The following is a 24,520-nucleotide window of genomic DNA, read 5'->3' on the forward strand; positions in this document are numbered from 1 at the left end:
AGGTGCCCATGACCTTCCTTTACAGACCGTCCCCATACCTAGAACCTGAGATGAGGCAACAGTGCTTAATGCAGAACTTGGTTCAGGAGCCAGGGGTAACCACATTTTCCATCTCTCCTCCTGAACAACTTTTGGAGCTAGGCACTTTGTAGCCAGTCCCTACACTTGAGAATCAGGGGCTGCCCTGGTTCACGAACTACTTGTGTACACACACAAGAAGTGAGCTGTGGGCAGTGTGGGGGAAGCGTCCGGGCAGCCCATGCAGTGTGTGGACATTTACGAAAGTTTCTCACTTTCACCAAGAAGGAATGTGGGGAGGCCACCCAGTTCTCAGGAGGTATAGCTTCAGGCTGTTAGTAGCCAGCAACCTTCTCACCTATTTGTGAAAACACCCAGCCATTAACCAAAGTAGTGGGTCGGACAATTCATTCATTCATCCATCCCGTCTGTTGTCTGTCCATTCACTCATTCGCCAAGCATTCTTAGTAACCTAGGGGCAGGGAGGCATGAGAGGACAAGGCCGCCTTTGGTAGATGCTGGTGCCAAGTGCTATATATACTCTGTTTTCTTTAAGGTGAACAAGACAACCCCAAGTCCGATTGGGACGAGGAGGAAGTATTGTATGGAGAATTAGTCATTTCGTTTCAGGGTTACTCAGGATGAAGTAGGCATAACTTTAAAAAGGCAGGGAACTTCCTTAAGAGAATCACCAGACTTGACTAATAACCCATTACCTTAGGGCAGTGGGTCACTAACTTTGCAGTCAATTAGATTATAACTTTTGGATTTGTTTAAAAACCTAGTCACAGCCCGGACCAGGAGCATCAGAACATCTGTATAGATGCCGGGCGTCAATATTTCTAAAGTTCCTCGTGTGACTAACGCAGGCTCGTGGAGACAGCAGCGCCTTAGGGCTGAGGCGAGCTTACTCACGCCACACTTCCTCGGTTCTGGTTCCCAACATTCTTAGAATAGCAGCCGCAGCCTTTGGGTCGGGGGGCGGTTCCGAGCAGCGAGGATGTTGTACCGTCCAATTGGGAGCTCTCACTTCGCGGGGACGACAGGCACAGGTTGCTGGGGCAGTGCGAGGACTGGATTTTTGCTTTGTCATTCTGACACGGGCACTTCGCCCGCCTACTAAGAGCAGGGCGTGGCTTCCCGGAGCCACTAGGAGCCAGCAGCTCTTTATCCTCAGTTTGCTTCCGTCAGGCCTCGCATCCACGCGGGAGGTGCGGGACGCCGTCGCCGCGGGGCGAGAAGAGCTGGTGTTTTCATCTTCCTTGCTCATGTAAGCTCTACGTCAGCGTGGGGCTGACCTGGGACCAGGGATGCCCAGGATGATCGCTGGCTGGCCTGGGAGCATCGCTCCGAGGGGGGGGGGTGGCGATTTGGAAATGTCCGGGAGGGGGATCATTTAATGTGTGACTGAGGGGGCTGGGAACAAGCTAGGGTAAGCTCTTAGAAGGGTGCAGAGGACAGCTGGGTCACAAGCTTTAGTATACGGGGACTTGAGTCTGGCCCTTGTCTGCCGGTGCCTGGCAAGCTACCAGAGAAAATGGGTATCCTTTGTAGCAGTGATCTTGAGTTATATATGACAGTTCGACGAATACGTATGTAGATCCGTGGTTACATTAAAAAGTTTCATGATTCCAAAGCCCCGTGAAACTCCTTAGGGTTGTCGCATGTTTTCAAGTGGCTTGCCCTTCTTGATCCAGGCAGTTCAAAGGGGCAGCTGGGACTGCAACACAGCCAGCCCTTCCCTAACTGAAGGAGGCGGTGCAGGCTGGTGGTTAAGAGCAGAGACAGTCCTGCCTGGATTTAAGTCCCACCTCCAAAGGTGACCGGCAGCTCGAACTTGTCCAAGTTGGTTGACAGTATGTAGCTCAGTTTCCCAACCTGTGAAATGGACGTAGTCATACATCTAAAAGTACAGTTGTGAAGAATAAATGCTTATATATATTTATATTTTATATGTTTACAAACATGTTATAGCATTTTGTATTATACACACACATATATATATATATCACTGTTGGTATTAGTACTGAATAACTACTTTTAAGTGCTGGTATCAGAATATATTTTACATATTTATGTATGTAAAAATTGAGCTGCGGGCTCCATTTTTAATAGCCCCCCGACTTTTCCGAGTCCACTCCTTTGTGAAATAGGGTCACCCTCCCCAGAAGTCATCCAGAGCGTGGATGGATCCCGTCTTGCTGGGCCTGCGTTTTGCCCGCGGTTTCGGATTCCAGGAAGCCCTGGGTGTTGCACTCTCCCGGCACCACGCCGCGTTAGTGTTTGGTGGCCGCGGGCCTGGTGGCTTTGGCCGCCCTGCCGAGCCCTTCTGAGTTCTGGGGGGGGGGGGGGGTCCTGGAGTCTTGCTGGCCCGGCTGCTTGCAGGTCGGAGTCCACTGGCGGGAGCGACCGGAGGGCGCGTAGCGTCCCGGAAGCCCCGCCCGGAGGAAGGCTCACTGCCGCTCTGCTTTGTGCCACAGAGGGCGGCGGGGCCTGGCAGCCGCGCGGGCGAGCAGAGAGGCCGCGGGAGGCGGCGAGCCGGCGGAAAGCGCGACCGGCGGAGGGCGGCCATGGTCCAGACCTGAAGGTAGGAGCCGCGCAGGATCCGGGATCCCGGAGCCGGGTCACTGAGGACCAGCGACCCACGTGCTCAGATCCCCGAACCGGGAGGAGCCAAGCCATTTCTTTTAAAAGGACCGACCGTTTAAAGCGCCCTTTGCTGGAGTTTCCAGCCTTCAGCGGCAGGGCGAATAGCATGGGGAAGTCTTGAGAAAAAGAGCATCAGGAAACGCTTACCCCTTCCCCCATCAGGCCGCCGCATCACCTTCCTCTTAATTCTCCGAGGCATGAGGTACTAAGAAACGCAGGCTCCGGGGAAACAACCAGGAATCCCCTGGGTTGCATTTGTTTCCCGTCAGGCATTTCTCTAGCTCAGGGTTGAGTGGATATAAAGACTTACCCTTAGGTTGGCAAGTCTGCGGGATATCTTTTTGGTCCGTCCACTTGGGTGGAGGGGTGGCAGCTTGCAGAATTACAAAAAAAAAAAAAAAAAAAAAAAAAAAAAAAATGCAGGAGGAGAACAGCAGGCGGTGCGCTGAAGTCGGAGGACATTGTGGAGTCTCCACACTTGGTAGCATGTGCCTTTTCTCAGTGAGCCATCTCGCCAGCCCCTCTGTGATTTTTCAAAAGTAAAATATACTGGAACATTTGCTTTCTTAGTAAACTTGAGGCCTGCTAGGTGTGAAAACATTTAGACGCCACTAAGAAGGGTATTATTAACAATTACTTTGAATTTTTATTTCCTCTTCCAAAAGAAACCTTTTGAAGAGCGAATGTAGGAAATGGTGCTACAAAGGCAAATAGCCAATGGATGGAAACTAAATGCGGCAGATAAAAGGCTTTAGATCTTCAGTTTCCTTGTTAAATAACAAAAACCTGCCAATGGTCTGGGGGTGGGGGTCCTCCGCCCTTTGTAATTGTGAATCGAGAAGTTAAAATCTTTTGTTTCTACATAATCTTATCAGCGCTCATGTTTTTTAACATCTGTGGGAGTAAAAAAAAAAAAAAATGTCTTCCCAAGCTTTGGGGTGAACTTTATCGTGTTTCTCTGACCTTTTCAGTTTCCTAGGACCAGTTAGTTTCCGGCATTTGGTGAGACCCAGAGCCTTGAGTGAAGTTTGTAACACGCATTTCCCATTCATTTAAGTAAACCAGCTGCCCTGCTTCCTACTTTCTCCTGGCCTTAATGAGAGCTAAAATAAAAAAACTAGAAGGACACAGAACAGGTCAGACTACTGCCAGAACCTGGCCAGACACAGATTATCTCGGATGTAAGAGATCTTTGGAAAGACTCAGGAGCGCAGCTGACTTCTTAAGAGGGAGTTTGAGTAAATGTTCCTTCTCCCTCTTCTTTTTTTTTCCCTTCCCCCATGTTTGGTGCATGTGCCAGGATTGCACAGGGCTGTAAACATTCTAGGGGAGTGTCTACCACAGAGGTATCCCCAGGGCAGCTTTTAGTGTGTGATGCTGGGCATGGGACCCAGGGCCTTGCACACAAGCAGGTGTTGGACCCTACATTCATAGCCTTTTTCTTGTTTTTGTCCCCCTTTCCCCCCCATCTCTCTTTCTCCCCTTCTCTCTTTTTGGAGGCAGTTTCTCTATGTAGATCAGGCTGGCTTTGAACTTATGTAGCCTAGGCTGGCCATGGTATTACTGATATCTCCTGCCTCTGCCTTTTTGAGTGCTTGGATTACAGGTGGGTGCCACCAGGCCTTGTATCATTTTATGTTATCTTCAAGGCAAGATTACAAGGATTGGAATATATAGGATTCCAGAGGTTTAAATTTTTTTTAATTGCATTTATTTGTGTGTGTGTGTGTGTGTGTGTGTGTGTGCGCGCGCGCACGCGCGCGCGCACTCGTGCTCTTGCCTGCCTGTGTGCCATCGTGTGTATGTGAAGGTCAAGGGACAACTCACTCTCTCTCCTCCCATGTGGGTCTTGGGGATTGAACTCAGATTGTTAGGGTTAGCAGCTGGTGCCTTTCTACACCGACGCCCTGATTCCGGAGTTTTGAAATTGCCTGTGTAAATGCCTCTCTTGGTGGCACTGAGAAGGTAGGGCACAGGGCGTGGAAAGGTACCCCCTGGAATAATACCATAGGAAGGCCTTCAGTAGTATGACGGACACGCCCTGGGTGACAGGATTAAATGGCTGCATGAGAGGAGGTTCCTGTAAGGTGGTAACAGAAGGAGGTAACTTAGAAGAGGCAGAGAAGCACTGTGAGACTCCCATCCAAGCATACGGAGCCCTGTTGTGGTCAGTCGCCCGGTAGGCAGTGTCAAGCCCACCCTGTAAGGTTGGCTGCAGCCTCTTCCTGATTGCCATCGGGATGCTCACTTACTCTTGCCTACACCACTTCAAGCTTCTCACGCCTCCCACCTTGAACTCTCCCTCCTCCCACCTTGAACTCTCCCTCCTCCCACCTTGAACTCTCCCTCCCTAACCTGCCCAGGGCGGTCCTCCTTATGGCTGCTTCTCACTGCCTGGTCTGCTTCCAGGATAAAAGGCTCACTTTTCAGTTCTTCCTTATGTGCCTTCTTGGGCCAGGGCCAGCCTGGTTTTCTTCTCATCTCTGCTCCCAAGCTGCTGTGAGCCCCTGGGAATAGTGACACCTGCCATGCCCTAGATTTCTCCACTCTGTTGGGTTCCTTCCTGTCCAGACCCACCTTCCCAGGGGAACACTCTTCAGAGAGCATCATTTGGCCAAACTGCTTGTGTGTGCCCACAGCAAGCCTACAGATATCAGTAACCCCAGATGGAAATGCCTATTACTGACAGTATCGGCTCTCTGTGTGCTCGATTCTTAAGTTCTCACAGCTGCCTGGCGAAGGATAGATGCGGTGTCCTCCAGTACAGCAGACCGGAAAAGGCAGACCTCCTCCATTGTTAACCTGAGCGCGTAGCTGGCTGCCAGGCAGAGGCAGGGCTGCATACCAGATCCGTCCCTTCAGAGCTAGCTCACTGTGTCTGCCCTGCTCATACAGCTGGCTCTGCACCACCGCTTCTGAGACCCGCCACCACTACTGAGACCCGTGCCTGCTCCCAGTGGGATTCCTGTACTCGTGAGTCAGGTTGGAGCCCATGCAAAACGCAGTATTCCTAGCATAGCTCTGGCATGAAGTAGACAGCCATTCCTGTGAAGCTTACTGGACGAGACTTCATTCCACTGCGCCTACTACCTCCGAAGGAGAGACACCTTTCCGTCTCCCATTTGTCCTTCATACGCATTCCATAAATTAGCACTTGGTTCATACACTCTGTAAGTATTCATGAAGTAGCAGGGACTTAAAAGACTCCCTGAAGGGAGTTAACTTTGAAGGTTCTGGTTTCATTGAAGGTGGGTTGTCAGACATGAAAACTCTGAGCTGTTCAGAACTGGTTCTGGGTAGCACACTGGGAAACAACTTAGACTTTTACATCTGATAGTCACGGATATATATATATGATATATACACTTAAAAATACTTTGGTTAGGACTTAGGGGTAGCTGCATGGTATTGAGAGATGCCTGGCATGTTCAAGGCCCTGGGTTTAATCCACAACACTACTAGAAAATGTATGCGGTCTTAGGGTTTCCCTGCTGTGAAGGGACATCATGACCAGGGCAGATTCTTACATTGAAAACATTTAATTGGAACTGGCTTGCAGTTTCAGAGGTTCAGTCCATTGTCATCATGGTGGGAAGTATGGCAGTGTGCAGGCAGACATGGTGCTGGAGGAGCCCAGAGTTCTACATCTTGATCTTCAGGCGCAGAAGGAGACTGTCTGCCACACTGGGCAAAACTTGAGCATAGGAGACTTCAAAGCCTGCCCCACAGTGACACATGACCTTCAGCAAGGCCAAACCTCCTTCTAGTGCCACCCCCTATGGGCCAAGCCAAATACATGAGTCTATGGGGGCCATACCCATTCAAACCACCGTATATGCCAACAAATGTTTTTCTATTAAAAAGGGGGGAGGGAGGGCCCAGTAATAGTTTTCAAGGTAGAGGGGAATACGACTGATTTTGCAAATGAGGAAACTCAAATACTCCTAGAGAGAAAGTATATGGAAATTAAGGAAGCCCTTTTTTTTTCTTTAAAAGCTGTGTGAATTTAAATGTGGGTATGTGCACACTGAGGACAGAGGCCTGCACATCCTCAGCCTAAAAATATTTTTTCCCCTAAAACCTAAAACGATGAAAAATTGTTGCTTTGTGTGTAAAAGTCTCTTTGAGATACTTTGGAATGTAGTAAATCTGTCCTCAATAGTTAACTGCTGATGGTACAGCTTTAATTCTATGTTATAATTTCCATCTTACAAATGAGGGACAGTGATGGCTTGCAGGCTTAGCCACCTGTCCAAGCTAATACCAAGTAGATAAAGACCGGGGCACAGGCCTTTCTTCCAGTCTGTGTTTAAATTATAAATTACGTGTATGTCTGTATAGGTGTTTGTGTGAATGTCTCACAGGTGTGTGCAGTTGCCCACAAAGGCCAGAAGAGGCTGGAGTCCCTGAGGCAGAGGCAAAGGAAGTTGTGAGCCTCAGTCCTCTGCCAGAGCTGCCCTTAGCCTCTGAACCATGTCTCCAGCTCCTTCAGTCCATTAAAAAAATTAGTATTATGACATATATTATGTATGGCTAGGCATGAACGCCATGGTTCATGTGTGGAGTTGGTTCTTTCCCTCCCTTTTAGTGGTTTGTCTTTTTTTAAAGATTTATTTTTTACAAGTGTGTGCGTGCGTGCACATCTTTGCCAGTGGGGGCTAGAGAAAAGTGTTGGAACTGGAGTTCCAGGCTTGTGAGCTACCCCATGGGGTGCTGAACTCTGCCACTGTGTGCCTTCCGCCCATCAGGCTTTCTTTGGTGTGACTTGGGTATGCGCCTGTTGTACTTAGAAACAAAACACTGCTCACATTGTTACACCACTGAGCCACTTCCCCCTGGGTCTCCAGGGAGCTGGGGGGGTGTGTTTTCTAAAGCATTTTATTCGCCCAGTGGGTGACGACACCGATGGTATTGAAAATTGTCTTCAGAGATTGTTGGTCTTATAGGACTCAGGTTAACCCCCTCTGTAGTGTAGACAGGCTTCCAGATACACAGCTCCTTTTGCAGAATCTGCCCACCCATTGTCCTTCCACCCTTGAGTGGAGATGATCTTGGGGAGCATCCCTCAAGGTCTGTGTGAATTTGCATGTACTTCCCTCTAGGCAGAAAAAAGAAGGCTGGGCTGAGTGAGGCCTTGACCCAGGGTTCCCCTGGAGCCTGAGCTGGAGGTGTGGTCACGGGTGGGCTGGGGGTGGGGCGTGGGGGGCGGAGCCTCTGTTCCAACGGCTTTCAGTTGCCGGTTGGAAGTAACCCTTGGAGAGCTGTTACCTGCTCACTACCAACTTAACATGTCTGAGGAAAAATGTTCCCTCACTGGAGATGAAAAGAAAAGAGAGGAGCTGGCCAGAAGCCTGGCATGGCAGCATCTGGTGAAGCAGGAGGAGGAGGAGGAAGGGGCACTGAAGAAGGAAGAAGAGGAGGAGGAAGAGGAAGGCCCAGACAGTAGCTCCGATGGCCTGAGCCCCAAGAACCCCTGCATGCACCCAAACCTCCTGGAGCTGTCGGTGGACCGAGAGAAGTACCGCAACATCCGCAGGCAGTACCGGCAGCTCATCTACACCGTGCAGCAGAACCGCGAGGACATTGTGAACACGGCCAGCGACTCGCTGACGGAGGCCCTGGAGGAAGCCAACGTGCTATTTGACGGGGTGAGCAGGACCAGAGAGGCAGCCCTCGACGCCCAGTTCCTGGTTTTGGCCTCTGATCTGGGTAAAGAAAAAGCAAAGCAATTAAACTCCGATATGAGCTTCTTTAATCACGTTGCCTTCTGTGACCTGCTGCTGGTGTTCGTGGGCCTCAGCTGGGTGGAAGAGGAGTGTGAGGAGTTGAGCAACTGCGATGACAGCATAGCTCTTTCCTTCTGGGGCTTGCTGCACACGGAGGCAGTGGCCTGGATACAGCAAGCTGAGACGTTCCACTTCATTTTTGGTTCATTTAAAGCAGAACGTTCTGCACGGAAGCCCCGGCTCGAACATCACAAAAGAGCTTGCAAAATGGAAGGAAATGGGGATATGCCTACAAAGTTGAAGAAGCTGGATGTGTATGCTAATCAGGAGACGACAGAAAAGGAAGTGGAGAGAATCTTGGGGTTGCTGCAAACCTACTTTCAAAAGTACCCTGATACTCCGGTGTCGTATTTTGAGTTTGTGGTTGATCCCAACTCATTCTCTCGCACTGTGGAGAATATCTTCTATGTCTCTTTCATCATTAGGGATGGCTTTGCACGGATAAGGCTGGACCAAGACAGACTGCCGATTCTAGAGCCAACTAACGTCAGCCAGGTGGATGAAGAGAATGATTTGTGTTCTTACGGCAGGAAACAAGGAGTTATATCTTTGAGTTTACAGGACTGGAAAAATATTGTCTCCACTTTTGAAATTTCAGAGGCTATGATCAAAAACTCCTAAAGAGTTTTATTCATAGTGTATGACTCCCATCTTGAACTAACATCCACAAATGGAATCTAAACAGAAGCACATTTTCTAGTAAACTATTTTCCAGAACAAATGAGATTGTCTACTGTGCAGTGTATTTTACTTGATAATTTAATAAGGTTGTAATGTTAGAAGTTGACGATCACGCTTACGGGAACCTTTGTGAAATCCGCATGACTCTCAGTAAGCTCTGGAGTTTCTTAGAAGGTGTTAGCCAACTTGCTAAGAACAATCAGGATTCACTATGATATGAATTTCTTTCTCTGACGCAGCAAACAGGGTGAGGGGACTTCTCACCAAGTTGAGGAAAGATTGAGAAAAGAGACAAGAGAATCAGTTGTTGGGCAATATTAAGACTAAGAAAACCTAGGTGACATGCTTTTCAAAAAGTGGAACTCTGTATTCTGAACTTTTCTTTTGATAAAATAAAAGCGTGTGTGTGTGTGCTCGTGCTCGAGCACCAGTAATTAAGGCTCAAAGGTAGGTCCAATTTAGACAATAGGAAAGGCATTCTGGGTTGTTTAGTTTTGAGATAGGGTCAGGGTCTCACCACGAAGCTTTGGCTGTCCTGGAACTCAGTGATCTGCCTGCACCTGCCTGTCTCTCACCACACTAGACAAGAAGGCATTCTAGGTAAGGTCACGTGCACAATTGAGACAAGTCAGAACACAGGAGATTTAAACATTGTGCAGATTTATAGAAAACCTACACTTGAATCACCATGACCTCGCCAGTGTTCTCCGGTGTGAGTACACTCGCTGTCTTCAGACACACCAGAAGAGGGCATCGGATCCCATCACAGATGGTTGTGAGCCACCATGTGGTTGCTGGGGATTGAACTCAGGACCTCTGGAAGAGCAGCCAATGCTCTTAACCGCTGAGCCATCTCTCCAGCCGGACAATATTTTTTATTCCCAGTTGCAAGTCTTATCTCTGGCTGATCTGTCACCGCTCAGCAGTGTCCTGGTGTAAGTCTACCAGCAGAGTATCCCCCAGAGTCCAAATGTTTCGATGTGTAATGAATGACTCTTGTTTGTCCCAACTAATCTCTCTAAAGAACAAAAAGCCTATATATCTGGCCTATATACCAAGAATTCTCCATCCACCCTGGTGCTCATGCCACAGGTGCCCAGTTTCTTGTGGGCCTGAGATGGAAACAAGGTGGGGATTTGAGTGGTCCTGCCGATAGTGTAACCTTTTGCTTCAGGAAGACAGCATCAGAAGAAGCAGTGTCCTGATTCCTGTTGTTTGTTTGTTTTTTCCCCTTTCTCTTGGTCCTTTGCAGTTTTAAGAGTAGAAATTACAGGGCAGCTGGGCATGAGGTTCAGTGGTTAAGTGCTTTCTTAGCATGAGTCCTGCCTTAGCTTCTCTCCCCAACATGAGCCGGGTGTCTCTCTGCAGGGAAATTACCTGATGGTCAATGTAGAAAATCTGGCTTATGAAAATAATTCTGGAAGAGACAGTGCACATGCCCTGAATGTAAGTTTCCTGAATGTGAGGCTTTGTTGGTGGGAACACGCTGCCACTCATGTGGTTAGTGGTATTTTTGTTCCACTTAATAGTAAGTTTCCCCTACTAAATCTCCAGTGGTTTAGGGGAGGGAAATCCAAAGTCTAAATGATACCAGGGTCTTTGTGTGGAGAAAGTTCATTACACCAGCAGTGCTTAGAGAATTCAGAAAAAAAACCAAACCCTTCCTAATGCAAACTACTTTCTGTCGCAGCTGTCCCCTTCCTTACGGGAGGACTGCTAACCTTCCCAGCACTGGCCACCCGTCAAGATGGAGGAGCAAACTTTGGCCTGGCTGCTCCTCCTCCTGGCACCTCAGCGGTGCCCTGGGGTTTCCAAGACATGCCCTTTGGAAAGAGAATTGGGCGAGAGGAGTTGAATTGAGTGTAGAAAGTAACCGAATTGCAAATCTGTTCGTCAACACCTTAAATGAGAAGATTCAGTAAGAGGAGTGGGGGATCTTAGGGGTTTTGTTTTAAAGCTGGCACTTTATTGATAAAAAGGCTCTCTTATGATCCATATCAGCCCTAACCTATAAACCTCAGACGTTGCTTTGCCAAGTAAAAATCTCCCCTGCTGTAAAAGGTTGTGATCGCAACCTGGAGTTCCTATCCTGCCTTGGTCTTTAGTCCCCAGAAAAAAGAAACAGCCTTTATATTTACTATAAGCCTTAAACAGCACAAGAGCTGGGCAGGTGTCTACCCTCTATGCGATTAGAATCTTTCTTGTCAGTGACCCCGAGTTATTTCTTTGTTTTATCTGGGCTGCTCTTAACTCCAAGGCTGGCCAATTGAATTCACCAAACCCCTGTCGGCTTCTCTCCCACCCTCCTCTTTAAGTTTGCAGTGAGGACCTTGGGGAAATGGAGCTCCAGAGACCTGCTGCTCTTGCAGAGGAGTCAGTTTTCGTTGCCAGTACTCGTGTTGTGGCTCTGTAGCCACACTTCTGCTGTATCTGAAACCATCTTCTGATGGCACCAGGCACACATGCAGTACACGTACACATAGAACACTCACACCCCAGAAGACATTATGGGGTTAAATTAGATTAGAAAAGTCTATGCGATTAAGTATGGTTACGAGGTATGATGTCTGTATCAGGAAGAACAAGAGATGGAATGTAAAAAGGTGTGTTTGAGTGTGATGTATGTGAATGTGTAGGTACATCTGTAAGCAGCTGCTTGTGTGTAATGTGTGAAAGGACAACCCCCTTCCCTTTTTGAGAAAGTCTCACTATGTAGACCGGGCTAGCCTTAAGAGCTCCATCTGCCTCCTGAGTGCTGAGATTAATTAAGTATGTTACCATGGAAGCACAGCTTTTGGAAGGTCCTTTTATTGTGAGAGTTGGTATTGTCCTTAGGTCATTACGAGGTTTGTGCAGCAAGCGCCTTACTGACTCCCATTACATTTTAATCAATTAATTTATTTGATGTGCAAGGTTATTTGGAGGTCAGAGGACAACTTCTGGGAGTTGGTTTTCTACTCTGCCATATTTTAATTAAGTTGGGCTTGGTGGCTTCATCTTACCAGCTCAGGCAAGTTCAATGCCACGGCCAGGCCTGTCTGAGACAGAAATGACATCTGTTTAACTATTGTGGGGATTCGACGGGTTTTAACATACACATAGCATGTCCAGTACAGTATGTTGTTCCGTTGTGGACACCCAGCCAGTGAATTGCACAGTACCACCTCTTCCAAGCCAACATTTCTAGTGGTCTGGTTTTTCCTAGTCTTGTACTTTTAAGCCTCTTTACCTTTGTTCTGGGGGAATCTTATCGCCAACTGCTTGTGATGTGCACATCGGTAACTGACGCAGTGGCCAGTGGCCATCTGCTCTGCGGAGAGTGGTGGAGCCCTGTCCATCCAGAAAGGGACTTAGTGTCCTGGGTATACTATAGTTTCCTTCTGCTGTTGCGACGAATTGCCAAACACTGGATGGCTTTAGACGACACTACCTATGGAGTTATGGGGGCTCCTAGGGAACTGTTCATTACATGGGGGGGGGGGTACTGTGTAGCCCGAGCTGATGGCCCTTCAGTTTTTAAGTATGAAAGTATAGTGCTCAGTTCTAGGCTCAGCCGAATGCTTTAGACTAAGTCCAGGTCTTGCCAGTTACATCTTATAGATGCAGGGTCTTCTGGCACACTTTTTTGTTTTTGTTAAGAACTGGCTGGTACAATTTGACTTTAAGCTTGAACTGTAAAAATCCATGCTCAATACAGAATTTGGTAAAAGCACAGTAGAGACCTTTGGTAGCGAGGGCATGTACGGCTCTTACGGATGTGGGGATGCTGGAGATGCACCTGCTCTCGCTTGTCTGGTTAGGTGGTGCCTCCAGGGGCAAGAGGTTTGTAATTGTGTCCTGTGTCCCCATCTGCCCTAATAACATGCACTTAATATGAATTTGAGATGGAAATAGTTCATCTTTTGAGTCAGTCAATTTTTACTCATGGGCTTTCAAATGTGATTCCTTTGTTGTTCATTGAGGTCACTGAAGTTCAAGATTTCTAAAATAGCCTTTTCTCAAAGAACAAATGCTTGATCTAGTTGTGTTTCCACCAGCCTATAACCACTCTGATTCTTTTATATAAGTGGATTAAGGACAGACATATTCGTGACAACTTCAAGGTTCTTCAAACAGTTTGCTTTCGCCTCTACTTGCTGACACTCATACCTCTCTCTTTTTAAAAATTGGGAAGTTTATGTATTTACATTTCAAATGGTAGTCCCCTTTCCCATCCCCCCTCTCCCATCCCCCTCCCTCTGCTTCTGTGAGGGTGCGCCCCCTCCCACCCACCCACTCACCCACTGTCATCTCAACACCCTGGCATTCCCTTAGCCTTCACGGAACCAAGGGTGCCTCCTCCCATTGATGCCAGACAAGGCCATCCTGTGCTCATATGCGGCTTGAGCCACGGTCCTCCCGTTGTGTGCTCTTTGGTCGGTGGTTTAGTCTCTTAAGGCTGACTTCAGATCACATCCAGTCCTCCAACATTCAGAATACTGTGGGTCTGTCTGGGATGTGCCGTTGTGCTCTGATGCAAGCATCCGTGTACAGCCAGACGGGGATTGTGATTGGTATCATGTTCCACGTCACAGGACCGTCATCCACTGAAGGATAACTGAGCCATACCCGTCCCCCTCATTTAAAGGAGATCTGTATGCATGCAGATGCTGGTGTCTGCGAACCAGAGTCTGCAAGAACAGCGCGCTCAACTGCTGATTTTTTGCCGCAGCCCCACAATGGTTATTACTATTTTTTTAAGACATCTGATTAAGTTTTTTTTTTTTTTCTTTACTCTTTAAAACCATCAGGGCTGGAGAGATGGCTCAGCGAATAAGAACACTGACTGCTCTTCTAGAGGTTCTAAGTTCAATTTCAGGCAACCACATGGTGGCTCACAGCCATCTGTAATGGGGATCCGATGCCCTCTTCTGGTGTGTCTGGAGATAGCGACAGTGTACCCATTGTGTGCCCACATACACGAAATTTAAAAAGAAAAAGACCAACAGATGAGCCTTGGGCTCTTGGTCACTCCTTAGGGAGGAGTCACTGGTTATCTGACTGCATTTACCTAGTGCTGTGATCTGAGTGGCTGTCATTACCGGCTTGTTTCCCCCCCACAGTGCCCTGCATTGAAGGAGAAGCCCTGCCGCCATGCCAGTCAGTGAACACTGGTTGTGCTTCCCAGCTCCTGGAGGCAGAACCTTTGTGCAGACTGTCTGGGTGGCGCCCACTTGCCCCAACTGTTGCTGGTTTCCAGGTTTCCTTCCTCCAGTCCCCCAGCCACCGTGTATGCCCCGTGTGCCACCGCGTGTGTCCCGTGTGCTTCGGAGGGGCCCTCGTGGGGCTGTGCTTCCTGCTTCACATCCCTCCAAGGCACTCCCCTCCTCATCCCAGACACCCTGTTCTGCTGACCCCCGTCTCTGCCCTTCACCCTCCACACCTGATAGTAGGCAGGAAAAAAATCCACAGTCTGGGCTGGTAAGTTCATGGCGTTTTAGATATTAAAGGTAAAACTGGATTAAAAAATGTTTTTACTGTACTTGCTGGCTTTTCTGTCATTACCCTCATTGGCCAGGGCTTTGTTATAAGGTAATAATGAGTGTATTGCTAAAACATGGTCCAACCCAATGTAGAATATAACTTGCTATGTGTAAACCCATATACACTAGTATACACTAGAATGAAAGGGGTTTTTAAAACATTTTTTTTCTTAATACCTGTCTTTAAAGTCCTATACATATAAATACAGAAACAAAAACTAAGCAGAACTTAAGACTACAGGGTGAAGCAATGAGCTGACTAGAATCCCCCGTCTCCTGCCTATTTAAAATGTCTTGCAAGGGCCAGGTGGCTGAATACACGCATGGGTTTGAAGCAGGGCCTGGTGCTGCACACCTTTTGCTCCTGCACTTGGGAGGCAGAGACAGGTCTACATACTAGGTTCCAGGACAGGCAGAGCTGTATAGTAAGACCCTGTCTTGAACCCCCACCCCCACACCCTGCCAGGCTAGAGAGATGGCTCAGAGGTTAAGAGCACTCACTGGCTGCCCTTCCAGAGGTCCTGAGTTCAATTCCCAGCAACCACATGGTGGCTCACAACCATATGTAATGGGATCTGATGCCCTTTTCTGGTGCGTCGGAAGGCAGCGACAGTGTACTCAACATACATGAAATAGAATCTATAAAACAAAAACCCCCAACTTATAAAGTACCGTCTAGAGACATAGACTTTGAAGTTTACATGTAGATCACTGGTTGGTGATTTTTCTGCGATTTTTAGATTTTTTTTTTTTCAACTACACAGTGTAATAAAGTCTTAAATACTTGGCCAACTGTAATTGCTGTCTGAACATTATTGTGTGTCTTGACCAGACTCTCTTAGCTTATGACCTTAGCCCACTGATTGTCTTTGACAAGAAGGTAAAGGTGATTGCTAAGTTGTATTGCTGACACTATTAAAACCGCGCTGACAGTTAGAGCTCATAGCCTCATGTTGTAGGGTCGAGGGTTTCAGCAGCAGTTTTGTGTTTCTGTTTTATTTTCCCTAAAGTGAGGGAAACCTGACTTGAAACCTAGTTTAAAAATTTTGGAGGGTTGGGGTTACTGGCGAGATGGCTCAGCAGACAAAGGTGCCTGTTACCAAGATGATAAACTGACTCCAAAAATTTCCTCTGACTTGTACAACCATGCTGTGGCAGGTGCCCTCCCCCACAGACAGACAGATAGATTAAAAAAAAAATCAGGTAAGAACAGAAAAAACCCCTAGGTGGTCAGTATGAAAATATCACAGTGAAAACCATTATGTATAATTAATATGCCTGTTAAGTACTAAATTCTGAGAGTGTTATCAAACTTAGTTTAGCTGTAAGTCGGTTCGGATGGGCTGTCTGTAGAGTGTGCTAACACTAGAGAGTAGGGCAGGGCTGGGAAAGGGCCCTGGGTGGGCTGCAGCTTTGGCAATGCCCTAGATACGAAGAAGCTTGGTCTCCCTTCAGGAAGCATCCGTCTGGATGTTTCTATGCATAGCTGCGGTGAGAGTGCACATTCCCCTATGAAAATGGCCTTTGATTTTCTTTAAAGAAGGATTTGCCAAAGCTTTTTGGGCATTGCTGCTTTTCAGTTGAATTCTTCTCATCTATGTTGTTTTCCTGCAGCCAAACAAAAAAGAGCAACTTCAGAAGCCGCCAACAATGAATGGCTCTAAAGATTCCCCTGAGTCCTATGACTTCGACCTGATCATCATCGGAGGAGGCTCGGGAGGACTGGCAGCTGCTAAGGCAAGACCATCTGTAGCATCTGCTGACGGGGGTTAGGGTGCAGTGCTCCTGCTGACGGGGGTTAGGGTGCAGTGCTCCTGCTGACGGGGGTTAGGGTGCAGTACTCCTGCTGACGGGGGTTAGGGTGCAGTGCTCCTGCTGATGGGGGTTAGGGTGCAGTGCTCCTGCTGACGGGGGTTAGGGTGCAGTGCTCCTGCTGACGGGGGTTAGGGTGCAGTGCTCCTGCTGATGGGGGTTAGGGTGCAGTGCTCCCTCCCCTGGCTGCTCTCTGCATTCTCTGGATTTGTCCATCCAGGCATGTGTGTTTTTCTGTTATCTTTGGCGGGACATACAAACTTTGTAAGTCACTTTCAGACTGAACTGCTTCCTCTTCATGTAAAAGTTCAGAGCCCAGTGATTTAGGGCATACTTTGTTTCATTTTAAGGTTGTATGATTGTTTGGTCATGTTTTGTTAGTTTTAAGTATAGCAGAGGTGTTTGGAAGTGCTTAGAAGTTACATACATTTTTTTTTTAAAAGCTAACGTTTGATTTTTTTACCCCCTACTTCATTGATATTCTCCAATGAACATTTAGATTTCTTAAACTTGATTAAAACTGATTTGCCTCCAGTGTATGTTGTGATTCTGAGAATGACCAGTCAGTCCTGGGCCTGACTGGGAAGAGAATCTACCAATATGGAAAGTCATTTAGGAGTGAGGCTTCTGGCTGTCAACACCCTTCCCCTGTGTAAAGGGCCCTCAGGCGAGCTTGCCTTCCCAGTACGCTCCCCTGAGGTGCGGCCTACATCACCCAGTAAAGGTAGACTCATGAAGCCTCCCAGTTGACCCCGCAGTAGCATGTGGCCATACTGTCACAGTAGCATGCTTGAAGGACACACCCTCTGTCCTTGCTCTGGAATTAATGAACCTTTGCAGGTCCAGTGGCCAGTATACCACGCTTCCTCTGTGAGAAAGAAACACTCTCTACAAGAAGGACAATTTCAGAAAAAGAAAGCAAACCACCTCTCGTACTCTGACTTAGATAACTAGGCAAACTCAGAAGTTTACATCAGAAGATGTCACCTCCCAAGGTACAGGGTGAGAAGGCTCCTAGGGCTGTCAGTCAGATGGCCTTACCAGGTGTTTATTACCACCTGCTTGGAAATAGAAAACAACGTTTTTTCAGACCTGCATCGTGTCTGTTGATGTTTGAGGAGAATCATGCAGGAGTCAGCCAGGCGGCCAGCTGTTGGTGACAGTTTTGTAGCTGTAATCTGGGTGATCTTTGAAGCTGTTGGTGGCTTAGCTTTTGTCCTAGAGCTGAACTCGTCAATAGAGTGTGTTAGGTTCCAGATTTCCATCTGTGATACAGTGTGTAAACACAGCGTGGGTGCTAGCCCTCACTTCTACTCTACTGTTGACTCATCTGAAAATTGTGTTTCCCAGGAGGCAGCCAAATTTGACAAGAAGGTGCTGGTCTTGGATTTTGTCACGCCAACTCCTCTTGGAACTAGATGGGGTGAGTTTCTGAGATCCTGCAGCCGTGGCTTCCCCTAGCAGTGGCGCTAAGGATTCCTAAAAGCCAACTTAAAAAAAAAAATATCAAAGATTTAAAAAAAGATGAAGCCCAGCTCTCCCACAGGAACAGAGTTGAAGGGATTCAGTCAGTGCTGCAGATTTAGGTTCAGGCTTAAAGGTCAACCTTCCCATAATCTGTAACCCAGGAGAGAAGCTTTCTAAGCATTCTCCTGCTTTCATATCCTTAAGTAAGACAGCAGTAGCCATCCGAGTCTTGCTGAATTGCATGTTGCCTATTGATTCCATGAATATGTACCAATGACTTGTGAACCAGGAACATGGGGCTGTAGCAATGACTGTGTGGAAGGAATTCCTGCCCCTGTGGAATTTACACTTTATAAAAACATTTTACTTAATCTTTTTCTTACACTGGAGATTTTATTTCCCTTCCTCTGACTGTTCCACATTCCTTACCTACCCCCAGGCTCCCCTCTCTGGGGCCTCCAGTCTCTTGAGGGTTAGGTGCATCTTCTCTGACTGAACCCAGACCCGTAGTCCTCTGCTGTATGTGTGTCAGCTGGTGTGCGCTGCCTGGTTGGTGATCCAGTGTCTGAGAGATCTCAGGGGTCCAGGTTAACTGAGACTGCACAATAATTCAACCACAGGGTCAGCAGCTTCTGCGCATTGGTTGGGTGTAAATACCTGCATCTGACTCTTTCAGCTGCTTGTTAGGTCTTTCAGAAGGCAGCCATGATAGGTCCTTTTTTGTGAGCATACCAGGCCTTGGGGCCTCCCCTTGAGCTGGATGACAATATGGGCCTGTCACTGGACCCCCCTTTTTCTCCGGCTCTTCTCCACCTTTGTCCCTGCAGTTCCTTGAGACAGGAACTTACACTTCGGTGGGAAACAAAAGAACTTGACTCTTGGCCGTGAGTAGTACCAAGCTCTGCGAGTTGTGAGGCAGGGTTTCTGGAGAGATGCCCACTAGAAGCAGTGCAGGAGAAAATGAGGCAGACGCGCTAAAAGCTGAAGCAGAACTGTAGGCAGCATTTGCCAGTGTTCTCACAGAGCAGGTTCACAGGCCCTGAGGCTAAGAGTCCTCTGTGGGTAGAGCTGAGTCATCAAGCCAGGGTGTGACAGGTGAAAGTGGAAAGAAAGGCAGGTCAAACTGTACGGTACTTTACAGCCCACCCTGAGGACTTTGGACCAATGAAGGCAGATAATGAGGGTCGGTGAGATGTTTGAGGCACGGGAAGTTTTATAAAGAGCTTTTGCTGTTGGGCGTTGGCAGTTCAGCCAGATAAGACGGCAGCGAGGTCTATTAACTTGTCTGCAAGTGACAAAGTGTCACTCTCTGTTCCTGGTGCTGGACTCCGTCCCTGACCTGTAGAGTTCGGACTGCATGGTGACACTGGTATTCTCAGAGGCCATGTCTTGAACTGTGAACTCCAGAGCTACCTCCCCTCCCTGCCTGAGTTTTGTTCTGATAGAAAGCAGGGGTCCCACTATTTGGGAGAGAGGGGTTTTAACATAGGAGCTCTTTGGAGAATCAGGGAAAACTGTACGCTGCTTCCCCCAAACTCAACATAAACATCAGATTTTATCCATATTTTTAGACTTGCATCTAGCAGTGCCTAGTATGGCAGCCTCTTCATCATTTCTCTGGATAGATTCAGCAGGAGGTAAAGGGTTATGCAGATAGTGAGATTTCAATTTTTGCATCACTACTGACCATTTTGAATGTGGAGGTGATAGAAATGGCAGCAGCCTGTCTGTTTCAGAATGACTGCTCTACGCTAGGCTCCATGACCTTAGAAATGCTCTGAGGCTTGGGAACAAACTTTAACTGTATTATGCAGGGCCACTGACTTCTCTGTTTTGCAGGTCTCGGAGGAACATGTGTGAACGTCGGTTGCATACCTAAGAAACTGATGCACCAGGCAGCGTTGTTAGGACAAGCTCTGAAAGACTCTCGAAACTATGGCTGGAAACTCGAGGACACAGGTGTGGGGGAAAAGGAGGGGCTCAAAGGCTGTGGTCTTGGCACTGTGCCATGTAGATACCTGGACCTAGGTGAGGTCTGCCTGTCCCATGTTAGCCCAGGTTAGCCACAGGGCTATACATTGTCAGGTAGGGCTATAAATTGTCAGGTTTGAGAAACACGGCTTGAGCCCTCTGAGTTCATGGGGTGTTGTGACTGGCACTCTGGGCTGTGGGCGATACTGAGTATAGTAAGTGCATTGCACACGAGTTCAGACCGTTGGCTTTGGGGCAGTAAGACTAAAGTGACTTACCTGGATTTCAGGCTTGCCTCTTGACACTTGCTAGCATTGTGACAAGCCCACTATGCACTGATTTGCTTAAAGTGCAGTACTTTCATGTAAAATAAAGAAATCGATACCAGGTAAAATATTGGTAATTATTATAGATGATTGGCCTGTGCATTTCTGGTGGACAGTGCTCCTGAACAGGGGCCGCGGGGCAGGCTTTTCCGGGCTCCCCACAGAGCTCGTCCCCTGGGCATCTTGGCTCCACAGCCCCTAAAGTGACAGGTCCCTGGTGCCACAGTCTGCCCCACTGAGCATGCCCCGCTACAGTGTAGTAACCCACACCTGCCTAGAGCAGATGCAGTCCTAAGCCTTAATGGTACCCTGTGCCCTACAGATGAGTGTTTATAATCCAAAGTAAACTACTGGTTCACTTCTTTATAAAAGAGGAAAGAATTTGTGTTGAGGCTTTGTACCCTGAACATGAGAAAGTGGCTTTTGTGCTCCAAGAGAACTTGTTTTCCTGGGTTGAAACTGCCTAGCTCCAGGTGAGTTACTGAAGAACCCGTCGGGCAGTTGGAAGGACTAAATGTCTCCTCTCCTGCAGTTAAGCATGACTGGGAGAAAATGACGGAATCTGTGCAGAATCACATCGGCTCGCTGAACTGGGGCTATCGAGTAGCTCTCCGGGAGAAAAAGGTCGTCTATGAGAACGCTTACGGGAAATTCATCGGTCCTCACAGGATTATGGTAATTGTAAAGCCTCATTCATTGGTGTTAGCAGAGAAAAATCATTTCAAATGTGTTTTAAGAAACTAAGTATGGCATAAAAATGAAGGCCACTGTGCTGTGCAGTGTCCAGTTTGGTCACTTTGCTACCATGCTTTGTAGAGCCTTCTGTGGGGCTGGAGTGTGTCACTGTCCTGGGCCAGATTCCGTGGATGTGAGGCTTGTTCTGTCACCGGGTAGCGTTATTGCTTAGGGCAGTCCTTCAGTTTCTCTTACTGTTGTGAGGACTGAGGGAGGCATTGTGTAAGTGTAGTCTATTCACCTGAGTTCTCAGGAATAGTCCTGCACTGGGCTTGACACCATTTCCTTTGCAGGCAACGAACAACAAAGGTAAAGAAAAAATCTATTCAGCAGAGCGGTTCCTCATTGCCACTGGTGAGAGGCCACGCTACCTGGGCATCCCTGGAGACAAGGAGTACTGCATCAGCAGGTGGGAGGAGCAGGCCGCCTGGCTGGCCTTCTACTCGGGTCTCTAAACCCACCTGGTTCGCTGCCTGGACTTAGGAAAGAATTCTTTGCCACGATTGTCCTTGGGGATTGAATAAAAGAGAATCAGAGACTGACGACATTTCAAAGGTTACAAGCTACAAGTGTTGGTCAGGCTGCCACGCAGAGTGAGCACGTTACCCTGGCAACATAATGTAGTTCGAGTTACATTTAAATTCTCCTTGCACTTGAAGTTAATTTATGTGTGTGTGTAAACCAGGTGGATATTTTGTAAGATATATGTGGTCTCCTGTACAGGAGTTTATTTTGTGCAGAGCAAGGACCAAGTTCCTTCTCACTAGGGGAATGGAAACAAAGGGTTAACTCGAGTGGCTACACATTGAGACTTCCGAGGCCTTGGCCCCACTGCACGACAGTACCCTGTAGAAAAGCCTTCTATAACATGTCAAGAAAAAATACTTTTCTCATCAAGGGAGAATCCAACAACACTGTTTTTGAGGAGTTTTAAATGACAAAGTCATTAAGAAACAGTCTCTGCTATTTTGGATGCCTGGGAATTTCTGGATTTCTTCATGAAGTATGACTCTGCTTCTGTCCCTACTCCCTGGCATGTGTGGTCTTGCTTAGTGTGTTTGGGCTGCTGTAACAACAGTGATTAACTGGGAGTTTACCTGTAACAAACTGCCACGTTTCCGGAGGTTCAGAGTGTCATGAGCTTGAGACACTGGCCATGACTGCATCCCCAGTTCATAGGTGGCTGCTTCCTGTACTGGGAAGGATGGGGACATCTGTGGGGTTCTTGTACAGACTCTGGTGCCATTCCTGAGAGCCAGATTTTTTTATGCCCTAATCATCTACTAAAAACCTATTAACACACCATTATGCTTGTGGTAGAGCACTATGGGGAATTTTAATATTTGGGCACACAGACATTCAGACCCTACCAAGGTCCCTTCCTATTTTTTATTCTCTTAGAAATAGGCTTTCCGTATGTTGCCTAGATGAATTTAAATCCCTGGGCTCAAGTGCTCTTCCTGCCTCAGCAACCTGAGAAGCTGAGTCCACAGGCATCTGCCGCTATGCCCAGCATCTTACTTTAGTGGTGATAGGCAGAGCCCAGGCAAGCCTCAAACTCAGTGCATAGCTGAGGACAGCCTGAGCCCACGATCCTCTGCTTGTCCCTCCCAAGTGCTGCGTCTGTGATGATCAACCCCTTATCCAGCTGTCCTGACATACATTTTTAAGATTTTTTAATTTGTTTTCTTTGTTTTCTTTGGAGTTTTGAGACAGGATTTTTCTCTGTAGACCAGGCTGGCATCAAACTAAGACCCTCGTGCCTCTTTCTCTGAGGGCAGGGATCCAAGGCTCTCGCCGCTGTCTCTTCTAAACTCAACCACAAAATTTTTGTTGCCTTAAACTTTTATAATTACAAGGGTTAGCCTCTCTACCCTACTCTTGCTACTGGATGTTCAGGTAAGAAGGAAGACATTTTCCACCCAGGAAGGTAACTGAGTGTAGATCAGTGAGCTTCGGGTTTGCAAGTGGGCCATGTTTCCACAGTGCCAAGTGACCGTGGGCTCTGATTGGTGCCAGAAGTTCCGCTGTCGGCTGTATTTAGCCACTAGCATATTTGAAGACCAGTTTGCTATTGTCAACAAAGACTAGTACCTACGACCTTTTAGAATTTTGTCACATGTATAGTCCTACCAAATGTCTATAATATGAAAAGTTGTCATTCTTAGGACATCGGGAGATTTGTATCTTTATTCATACGCGAACATTTCTCTATTTTTTCTTCCCCCTCAACCTTCCAGTGACGATCTTTTCTCCTTGCCTTACTGCCCGGGGAAGACCCTAGTGGTTGGCGCGTCCTATGTCGCTTTGGAATGTGCCGGATTTCTGGCTGGTATTGGCCTAGACGTCACTGTAATGGTGCGGTCCATTCTCCTTAGAGGATTTGACCAAGACATGGCCAACAAAATTGGTGAACACATGGAGGAGCATGGCATCAAGTTTGTAAGGCAGTTTGTCCCAACGAAAGTAAGTCGTTTTTTCTGTGCGGTGGTTGGTTTTATGTTCATGGTGAAAGACAAAAGGACAAGATGGGGGTAGAAGCAGACAGACCTCTGAGCATTAGAGGCCATCAGGAGTGCTGCGTTGATGCGTGAGTGTGTGTCACTGCTGCCTCTGTGTCATTGCTGTTTCCACGCTGGCAACCCCTTCCTTGGTTACATGTACTGTGTCCTTCCGTGGCAGTGGCCCTGGTCTGCTGCACTTGGGACTGTTTAGATCACCAGACCTCCACATGCACACTAGACTCTTCCCTTGTCCCCGCTCTGCCTTCTGCAGGAAAACATTTTCCTTGGACACATGGCCATCATAGCCACAGTATAATCCTGTTTACTCGGAAGTAATTGCTCTTGGGCTGACTTCCCTACTCCCATTCATCTTTGCCATAAAGGATCTAAAATATAAAAAAAACACCACGTTACGCCTGTGACTTTGTTATCATTACCTTAAATAGTGGTGACCCTGGGCTGGGGACATAGCTGAGTGGGCGAGGGCATGCCCAACAAGCAGAAGGCTCTGGGTTCTGGCTACACTGGTGCACACACGCACGCCACCAGGTCAAGCCCATCTCTTAGCATCTCAGACCCGCAGTTTCTTTTTGTAGCTGATAGCAGCTTGGCGTTTTGGACTATTATGGCTGATGCTTTTAGCCTGTCATTAGGCTGTCACAAATGTGTGTGCAGTAGACATCTGTGTGCTGTAGGACGGAATGTTCTTTTTCCTGCTAATTCAGGGGGCTATTCACTGTATCCACAGCAACTGTTGAACTTGTACTTAAACCCATCTTTCCCACTGTGGCTTTTATGGCTTTCTAATAAGTCCTTGTTCACATACTTCACTGTTTTGTCAGTGAAAGTGAACTTTGTAATCACAAAGGATGCTCTGAAGTTGAGTAGCTGTGGCTCTCTGGTATACCCGGAGACAGCCGTGGGTGCTGGGTCTGGTCCCTCTTAGGGAGCGTGCTGGGTCTTCTCCACGTTCTTTCCCACTCTTCTCTGCTCAAGAGTTATTTGAGGAAAGCCTCTTAGGCACGCAGTGTCAGTGAGGCCAGTGCATG

General features: G+C 47.7%; 2 protein-coding genes across 4 annotated transcripts in view; both read left to right on the top strand.

The window, feature by feature from the left end:
* Positions 1-1,177: 1,177 nt before the first annotated feature.
* The window catches only part of TXNRD1 (thioredoxin reductase 1), a gene marked incomplete at its 5' end in the record, with an annotated part of 36,548 nt that continues 13,205 nt past the window's right edge, over positions 1,178-24,520 (top strand). The window contains 8 exons of one of the 3 annotated variants that reach the window (XM_080935027.1): positions 1,178-1,288; positions 2,499-2,605; positions 16,271-16,393; positions 17,819-17,891; positions 19,775-19,894; positions 20,765-20,907; positions 21,261-21,376; positions 23,208-23,433. In XM_080935027.1, coding sequence (XP_080791153.1) covers positions 16,307-16,393; positions 17,819-17,891; positions 19,775-19,894; positions 20,765-20,907; positions 21,261-21,376; positions 23,208-23,433 — 765 coding nt within the window. The other 2 variants (XM_080935028.1, XM_080935026.1) reach the window with 2 other exon arrangements.
* EID3 (EP300 interacting inhibitor of differentiation 3) lies at positions 7,956-9,074 on the top strand (the record flags this gene model as incomplete). The annotated part of the gene is made up of 1 exon (XM_080935021.1): positions 7,956-9,074. One exon carries the CDS (start codon positions 7,956-7,958, stop codon positions 9,072-9,074), a length of 1,119 nt encoding a protein of 372 aa, XP_080791147.1.

The sequence above is a fragment of the Micromys minutus genome (genome assembly GCF_963924665.1).
Source record: "Micromys minutus genome assembly, chromosome: 22".
Taxonomy (NCBI): domain Eukaryota; kingdom Metazoa; phylum Chordata; class Mammalia; order Rodentia; family Muridae; genus Micromys; species Micromys minutus.